The 9311-nt window shown below is 40.0% G+C and overlaps 1 protein-coding gene across 2 annotated transcripts; it reads left to right on the forward strand.

The window, feature by feature from the left end:
* Window positions 1-387: 387 nt before the first annotated feature.
* On the forward strand, window positions 388-9113 carry LOC107022931 (nuclear-pore anchor). Of its 2 annotated transcripts, XM_015223497.2 has the most exons (7): window positions 388-510; window positions 586-662; window positions 754-1092; window positions 1367-6529; window positions 6611-7246; window positions 8417-8502; window positions 8613-9113. In XM_015223497.2, the coding sequence occupies exons 3-5, from the start codon at window positions 787-789 to the stop codon at window positions 7217-7219; spliced, it is 6078 nt and encodes a 2025-aa protein (XP_015078983.1). In that variant the 5' UTR covers window positions 388-510; window positions 586-662; window positions 754-786; the 3' UTR covers window positions 7220-7246; window positions 8417-8502; window positions 8613-9113. The 2 variants fall into 2 exon arrangements, with proteins under 2 accessions (XP_015078983.1, XP_015078982.1); XM_015223496.2 differs by having other exon boundaries at window positions 1367-7246.
* The last annotated feature ends 198 nt before the right edge of the window (window positions 9114-9311 follow it).

Genomic DNA, 9311 nt, shown 5'->3' on the forward strand with positions numbered 1-9311 from the left:
ACTATTATGATTATAAATTTATAATTATTTATAATCATAGTTATGATTATTACTATCTCCGTTCGGTATTGTTTGTCATGGTTTCTATTTTTAGAGTCAAACTATAAAATTTTTCACTAACATCTTAATATGCATTTTTTCACCATATTAATATGCAAAAAATTATAATTTATAGTACTTTTCATATAATTTTAGAATATCTAATTTTGTTGTTTAAAATATTGAATTAATGTGATGTAATTTTCCTTTAAAAATTAATTAAATTAACTTTTGATAAGTGTAATATGACAAACATTTTCGAATGGAGGGAGTATAAGAGTATATTTTATATTTATATTAAAATAAGAATTTTTTAAAAAGCTTAAAAAAAAAAGAAAAGGAAAAAAAACACACACACACAAAAAAAAAAAACATCTCAAGATAGTAAAAGGGGTACTGCTTCCTTGAGGAGTCAAAAAATACTCTCATCGTCGTTTCAATTTTGCCCTAGCCGGAGTTTTCCCTTTTCTGGTAAGTTTCTCTTCTAGGGTTTTCCGATGGCATATTTTTAGTGCATTAACATGACTATCTTCGTTTTTTTCACAGATTGATGAGGAAATAAACAGTCGAAGACCAAACTGATTTGCCCTAGCCGGCATTACGCAACTCATTTCCCATTTCTGGTAAGTTTTCTTCCACAAATTCATCTTCTTCTATGGTTTATGGACGTTTTCAATGAGTTAGAGCATTAACATGATGCGTTTGATGTCATAGATTGATGAGAAGTTAAACGAAGGAAAGTGAGCGATGCCGTTGTTTATATCGGATGAGGAATACGAGCGGTGCTCGCAAGATGCCGGTTTGGTAGCCGTGAAAGCTGATGAGTTTATTCGAGATTTGTACAATCAACTGGAAAATGTGAAAGCACAGGCTGATGCTGCATCTATTACAGCTGAACAGACTTGTTCTGTTCTTGAACAGAAGTATGTCTCGCTTTCTTCAGAGTACTCCGCGCTTCAACTGCAGTATTCTCAGCTTAATTCTTCCTTTGAGGAACGCCTATCTGAACTCTCTCAAGCACAAGCCGAGAAACAGCAAGCTTTCATCCAATCTGTAAGTATATTTACAATTCCTAATTCCTTCATGTAATTACTTCATATAACCTACCCTACCCTACCCTGTATGATTATCATAGGATCTACTTTATAGACCCTACCAAATACTAGAAATTATTCCAGAATATGATTTCTAGGGTGAGATATATTGATGAAAACATTCCATTGAAGGTAGAGTAATTTTGTCTGTATGGAACGCATCCAAAGTTCTTTCTATTTGTTGTATATTTTTTTGCTGTTGTATCTGATTGTTTTTTGGAACATGAAAACAGATTGGAAAGGATGGAGATGTGGACCGGTTATCAACAGAGGCTTCAGAACTCCGGAAAACAAAGAGGCAATTGATGGAATTGGTAGAACAGAAAGACTTGGAGATTAGTGAGAAAAATTCCACTATCAAAAGCTATCTTGATAAGATTGTTCACTTGACTGATATTGCTGCAAATAGGGAAGTACGGGTCTGTGACTTGGAGACTGAAGTGTCACGCTGTCAGGCTTCTTGTTCGCGGCTTTTGCAGGAGAAGGAGCTTGTTGAGAGGCATAATGCATGGCTTAATGACGAGTTAACAACAAAGGTCAATGGTCTCATGGAGCTGCGTAAAGCTCATTCTGAGCTTGAGGCTGATATATCTGCCAAACTTGTTGACGCCGAGAAAAAAATTAGTGAATGTGATAGGTGTTTGAAGAGAAAACAGGAACAAGTGAGGGAAATGGAGTTGAAGTTCACTTCTTTAGAGCAAGATTTATTATCCGCGAAGGATGTAGCAGCTGCAAAAGAGGACCAAATGTCCGGTGAAATTGCAACGTTAAACAAGCTAGTGGAGTTGTACAAGGAGAGCTCCGAGGAATGGTCTAAAAAGGCAGGAGAACTTGAAGGAGTAATTAAAGCTCTGGAGACTCATGGAAACCAAATAGAAAATGACTATAAAGAGAGGCTCGAGAAAGAAGTATCTGCAAAGATAGAACTAAAGGAGGAGGTTGCATGTTTGAAAAATAAGCTTGCGGAAAGCGAAGCGGAATTAAAAAAAGGAGAAGATACATTGAAGCTTCTTCCTTTGAGTTATTTTTCTAGTGAATCATTGCCAAACTCAGCTGAAGCTGGTGACATGGTTGAGGATGATCGGATGGTCGTACCTAGTCTGCCTATTGGTGTTTCAGGAACCGCATTAGCCGCTTCACTTCTCCGGGAGGGTTGGAGTCTGTCTAAGATGTACACCAAATATCAGGAAACTGTTGATGCATTACGACATGAACAATTGGGAAGAAAACAAGCTCAAGATGTACTGGAGCGAGTACTCTGTGAAATAGAGGAGAAAGCTGGAGTTATCTTGGATGAGCGAGCGGAGCATCAAAGATTGGAAGATGCTTACTCTGTGCTAAGTGAAAAGCTGCAGCATTCCCTCTCTCAGCAAGCTGCTTTAGAGAGGAATATTCAGGAATTCAATGCTGATATGAGAAGGCGTGATCGTGATTATGCTGTTGCTCAGGCAGAGATAGTTGACCTCCAGGAACAGGTGACAGTGCTTTTAAAGGAATGTCGTGATATACAACTCCGTGGTGGATCGGTGGGACCTAAAAATGACAAATCTGTGGTGTCAAGTTCTTTAATTATGTTTGGTGCTGAATCTAATGCTGATGATGTTGGAAGGCTGTTGAGCTACAAGGATATAAATGGCCTGGTTGAACAAAATGTCCAGCTAAGAGGCCTAGTTCGGAGCCTTACTGATCAGATTGAGAACAGAGAGTCAGAGTTGAAGGAGAAGTATGAGAAGGAGCTTCAGAAGCATGTTGACAAAGCTACCTCCCAGGTTGATGCAGTACTGGCAAAAGCAGATGAGCAGGCTACGATGATTAAATCACTTCATGCATCTGTGGCGATGTACAAAAAGCTCTTTGAAGAGCATACAGTTGTTTCTTCTGATGCTCAATCTGAAAAATTAGCAGAGGTTCGAAGGCCGGAAGTGATGCTTTTACCTGATTCTTCACATGAAGTTTTAGGGAGAGCACAAGAACGGGCTTTTGAGCGTGTAAAATGTCTTGAAGAAGAGTTGTCAAGATTACGGAGCGAGATTATTTCTCTTCGATCAGAGCGGGATAAGTCAGCTCTGGAAGCACAGTTTGCTCGAGATAAACTTGCCAGATATATGAAAGATTTTGAGCTCCAGAAAGAGGAGCATAATGGTGTGATCACGAGAAATGTTGAGTTCTCACAGTTGGTAGTTGACTATCAGAAGAAGCTGCGAGAAAGTTATGAGTCATTGAATGCTGCTGAGGAACTTTCTCAAAAGCTGAAACTGGAGGTGTCTATTCTAAAGGATGAAAAGGGTATGCTGGTAAATGCCGAAAAGAGAGCTTCAGATGAAGTACGTAATTTGTCACAAAGGGTGCATAGTTTGCAGGTCCATTTAGATACATTGCAGAGTACCGAGAACGTTCGTGACGAGGCAAGAGCTGCTGAGAGGAGAAAGCAAGAAGAGTATATCAAGCTTATTGAGAAAGAATGGGCTGAAGCTAAGAAAGAATTGCAAGAACAGCGTGATAATGTTCGAAATCTTATACCTGAGCGAGAAGATGCTCTAAAGAATGCATTGAGACAAATTGAGGAAATGAGGAAGGAATTGACTAGCACTTCACATTCTGTGGCTGCTGCTGAAGCTAGAGTTGTTGTTGCTGAAGCGCGATCTGCTGATTTAGAGGAAAAATTGCAAGCTTTTCAAAAAAAGGTTTCTGAAAGAGCTGATGAAGGCGGTCCTTCCTCTTCTACTGAACTTTTTGACAACATGGATTCTGCTGAAGAAGTTAAAAGACTCAGAGAGGAGGTGCAGGTTAACAAAAATCATATGCTGCAATATAAAAGCATAGCTCAGGCAAATGAAGAAGCATTAAAGCAGATGGAATTGGCTTATGAGAACCTCAAAGTAGAAGCTGATAGAGTGAAAAAATCAATGGAAGAGGAAGCATTAGCGCTTAGGAAGAATGTTGATGAGCTTGAGAGAGAATGTAATTTGAAGTCAATTGAAGCAGCTTCCGCAACTGCAGGAAAAGAAGAAGCTGTTGTTGCGGCTCTAGCTGAAATATCCAGTCTGAAAGAAGATACCTCAGCTAAGACGTCACAAATCTCAAATTTGGAGGCTCAAATAACTGCTTTGAAAGATGATTTGGACAAAGAGCATCAAAGATGGCGTGCTGCTCAAGATAATTATGAGAGACAGGTAATTCTGCAGTCAGAAACAATTCAAGAACTGACTAGAACATCTCAAGCTTTGGCAACCTTACAAGAAGAGTCATCTGAGCTCCGTAAATTGTCAGATGTTCTAAAATCCGAAAATAATGCATTGAAGGCCAAGTGGGAGGCGGAATTGTCGGTGCTAGAAGTATCAAAAACTGAAGCTGAGAAGAAATACACTGAGGCTAATGAACAGAACAAAATATTACTGGACCGGCTTGAGGGTTTGTATATTAAACTGGCTGAGAAGGACCGTGTATCTTCAGGTGTATCTGCTGGAAGCACAGTGGCCGAGGGTGATGACGGGCTGATGAATGTTGTGAATTATCTAAGACGGTCCAAGGAAATTGCAGAAACAGAAATTTCTTTGCTCAGACAGGAAAAACTTAGGTTGCAATCACAGCTTGAGAATGCTCTGAGGAGAGTGGAGGTAGCAGAAGCATCTCTTAATTCTGAGCGGGAGAGTTCAAGAGCTCAGGTTTTAAGTGAAGAGGAGTTCAAAACACTGCAGCTTCAGGTTAGAGAATTGAACTTACTTCGTGAAAGCAACTTGCAGTTGAGAGAGGAGAACAAGCACAATGTTGAAGAATGCCAGAAACTTCGCCAAGCTGCCCAGAAGATGAAAACTGAATTAGAGGATCTGGAGAAGCTTCTTAATGAAAGACAAGCTGATGTAGAAGCTTGTAGGAAAGGGATTGAAATGCAGAAGCTGGATAAAGAGAAGCTTGAGAGGAGGGTTAGTGAGTTGGTTGAGAGGTATAAGAATTTTGACCTAGAAGAATATGCAAGTCTAAAAGAAGCTGCTTCACAGATGCAGGTGAATCTGAGAGAAAAAAATGAAGAACTGGAGAAAGTTAAGAAAGCCATGTCTGAGCAGCAGAATCTGTTAGCTGACTTAGAGCAAGACCTGTCAAGGAGCAGAACAGAATTGAGTCAGAGAGAATCGAGAATCAATGAGATTCTGCAAACTGAGGCCTCGCTGAGATCCGACGTTGATAAACATAAAAAGTTGACAGGTCTAATGAAGAAAAGGGTTGAAAGCAACTTGTTGAAGGAAAAGGAAAGAGCAGACAGCTTATCAAAGGAAAAAGATGATTTGGCTAGAGAGAATCAAGCTCTCTCCAAACAGTTGGAAGATGCTAAACAAGGGAAAAAAACTGCTGATGCTGCAGATGAACAGGCTTTGAAAGATAAAGAAAAGGAGAAAAACACCAGAATCCAGGGGCTTGAGAAGATCACAGACCGACTTAGAGAAGAGTTGAAACAAGAGAGATCAAAGCGCTTGAAGATGCAAAAGACAATAGGGGATTCCTATGGAGCTGTGAATCAGCAACGGTCCAAGCTATCAGATGAAATCGACAAGCATAAGCAGGCTCTGAAGATGCTTACTGATGAAGTTGAGAAGATAAGGCAAACCAAAGGCAGTCAAACGGAGGGCACGTCAGTGGATCAACTACTTTCGGGGACTCACTTGGACGATTTTACTGCTGCATATCTTCAGGCTGTAGATGACTTTGAACGGGTTGCACGTAATGAGCTCGGGGTTTCTGGTGCTGGTGATGCTTCTGCTCCAGATGCTTCTCTTTCTGCCTCTGTTGTTCCAGGCCCAGCAGCTACGCTTCCGCCACCAGCTAGCTTGGTGACTTCCATTCCTGCAGTTGGAAAAGCAGAAGAAGAAAGAAGACTTGTTTTATCGAAGATAACCTCCGAAACTCGTAAAACCGGAAGGAAGTTGGTTCGACCCCGCATCACAAAGCCGGAGGAACCTTTAGTTGATGTAGAGATGCAAGATACAGATGAATCCACCAACAGTAGGAAGCATTTGCCACCTCAAAAGGCAGAAAATTTTGATAATGCCACATTACCAACTCAACCACCAATTCGCAAGCGCCTATCTGCAGCCTCTACCTCCTCTACCTCAGAGTTACAAGAAGAGACTCCTGCCATGGATGAAACCTGCTTAGATGTGGCTCAACCTGTGCTTAAGAAGTCCAAACATCTAGAGGCACCTCAAGAAGGTAGTGAAGATAAATCTGTTGATAATGTAGAAAATTCAGAATCTCTGCCTACTACGGAGGAACATGATGCTGGAGATGAAACCCAAGGTTTGAAAGAAGAAGCTAGTGATATTGAGAAGGATGAGACTACACTTTCTGGCGAGCAGGTTGAAGAGCCGTTAGTTGTTGCAACAAATCAGGCTGAGTCACAGGTTGATAGAACAGATATTGCAGATGATACTTTTGTCAGTTCTAATGAAGTGTCTACCCCAGATAATGAATCAACATTTCAGGTGCAACAAGAGAGCGAGCAGCTAGCGATGGATGAAAGGGAAGAGGGAGAGCTAATTGCTGATCCTGAAGATGTTGGAAACCTTGATAGCATTTTATCAATGGGAAGCCCAGAAAATTTGGAACCCCAGACTGATGACTTAGCTGGTACTGATGAAGAACTCTTGCTTACTCCAACAGACCCCGGGGAGATAGAATCTTCTCAGCTCCCAGATGACGATAAGAATGATGAAGTTGATGCGACAGAAGAGCTAGCTGAAAGTTCTGAGAAGTTGAATGATGGTGGTGACCAGGTTGCTGCAGAAACTGATCAGGCTCTGGATACTGTTACTGGTGAGAAACCATCAAGCAGTCCAGTTGATAGTAGCAATTCAAAAGAAGGGGGTCTGGATGAAAGTGCTGCTGCTGAAACAGAAGAAGGGAAACAGGTTTCACCTATCAATAGGAGCTCAAGAACTATAAACCTAAATGAGAGGGCTAGAGAAAGGGCTTCCATTAGGCAAGCTGCTATGCTTTCCGCTACACCAGCAAGAGGCCGTGGGCGAGTTCTTCGACGCGGTGGGCGCAGTGGTCGTGGTGGGCGCGGTCCAAACTCTGGTTCACAGGGTTAATCATTTTCACCATCACATTCCATTCATGTAAGTTATAACATCTCTCCTAGGCATTTTATAGATTCCTGCAACACAGGTTGTGCTTTTATAAGCAAAACTGTAAATCACATGCTTCAAATACGAATCGATTTTAATGCTATTGTGTGAGTTCTATAAAAAAAATTTTTGACTTGCCTATGTTTTATGTTCTACCTTCTCGGTATCCTTTTGCCAAAATATGAATATCTGAGATCATTATTCCAGACTAATCCAAATTTTACAGTTACACAATGTCTCACTTAGTTGAAAAGAGGAAAATGATTAGAGAAGATGATATGGTACTATTCCCAATTTATTGAATAAAGATGGTGAGGAATGAAGACTTAGGAACAACTTTTGTCTCACTTGATGTTCTTGCCGAATTTTCAGAAGAGTGAGAATTTCATTTTACTTAGCTCCTGTAAAATATAAGAGCTACTTAACTTGCCCCTATACGACAAGTACTGTCATGAGCTCATTACGATAATTCCTGCACTCTTCATGTGGCAATTCTAGCCCCTAATTTTGTGACCTGGGAACCTGCTCAAGATTCAGCTGGTTGTGGGTGGCTTAGGAGATGGATGGGAACTGTACTCTTTTGGCAAGATGTGTACAATTTCATTGCATTGATCTAAGACGCCCTACTATTAAAATTAAAAAAAAGTTCCCCAAATCCCCCCCCCCCCTCCTCTCTGTCTTCCTAAAGGAACTTACTATCTGTTATTTTAGAGGTGGTGATACCTTTAGTTTCTGTTTTGGGTTTTATTTTCCCTTTCTAGTTTCTTGGCTTTCAGTTTTTCCTTTCCTCTCCGCTGAAGCAGATGGGGGTTTCTATTATTTCATTGCAAGAAAATTAGCTGGGGGTTTCTATTTCCTTTCATCACATACGGTTCTCGTGAATTCACTTGGATGCACAATTTGTAATCGATACACTTTTTTTTTGGTTGCAGCATTTGAATCAATTTAGTAATATATATATATTTTAGTTTGATCAGTTAGTGATTAGTTTATAAGAAGCATGTTTATGTTCTTGTAATATTTTTATTCTAAAATTGCTGAATACTCTCTTTGCCCTGCTACTTCTATTTGTGCAGACTTGTACTTGTGTGATGGCTTGTAATAGAGATTTCTGAATATTGTGGTATCTAAACTTGTTTCGAACTCTTTTGCAATGCATAGGTTATCTTCTGATATCACTGATATTAATTCATCTTGAAGACTCTTCATGCTAGTGCTCGGTCATGTCACGACATTCATCTTCCAATGTAATGGTTGGGGACAGCTGAGTTCCATCTTTTACTTAAGTAACTATTGAAACACTGCTGCCTTTAATTTAGTTTTACTTTAATTAGAAATGTTCTTGCTTCCTTTGCAGTGTTCTAGGGTAAAAAAGAGTTGACTGTTGTCGAAGGAAATTGAAGTCTTGATAAGTTTCTTTGAATTTCTTCTGTTTTGGAAACTCAAGTTTCGATGACGTTCTTGCTTTTGTGATGAAACTCAACCTTGATGAGATGTTCTTGCTTTTCTGATGACCATTTTTCTGTTTGGAGAAGATGTTGTCCATGTTTAGTGGACTGTTTGGCTGTCCTTGCAAGTTTTCTGGCTATCTGTAGCGCCCTATGCCATGGTCAGGGTGCTTGCCCTTCTGTAATTAGTCTTTCACTACCTCTGGCAGTCTTTATGCCATATGTGACGCTTATGCTTTCTATACCTTTCTATATTCTGCGAATATGAAACAGATTTGACATTTATAAGGTTCAACTTACACTAATCCTCAATCCCAAACAGTCTTGCTATACATGCTCAATCCCAAGCTTGTGGAGTGTATGTAACTTGCGTTTCACAAATTTTGCATAACCTGACAGTGTCAGATCAACCATTCTTGTTCTAATTTTTTTTTTTTTTGCAAGGAACTGCTTCAATTTAAGAATATTGATTGAGCTTTACTTCAGTTTTTACCATAAATAGAATTAGTCATGGTTGAAGCTGGTGAAGTGGCTCCGAGGCTGCTCAGCTTTGTGCCAAATGGTTTAATGAGTACACTTTCCATCCATAGATACAGTTTGTGGACACT

The sequence above is a fragment of the Solanum pennellii genome, chromosome 6 (assembly GCF_001406875.1).
Source record: "Solanum pennellii chromosome 6, SPENNV200".
NCBI lineage: Eukaryota > Viridiplantae > Streptophyta > Magnoliopsida > Solanales > Solanaceae > Solanum > Solanum pennellii.

Coding starts and splice junctions, on each gene's coding strand:
- LOC107022931 (XM_015223496.2), top strand. CDS start 787: ATGCCGTTGTTTATATCGGATGAGGAATACGAGCGGTGCTCGCAAGAT. Junction 1,093..1,366: donor AGCAAGCTTTCATCCAATCT/GTAAGTATATTT, acceptor ACATGAAAACAG/ATTGGAAAGGATGGAGATGT.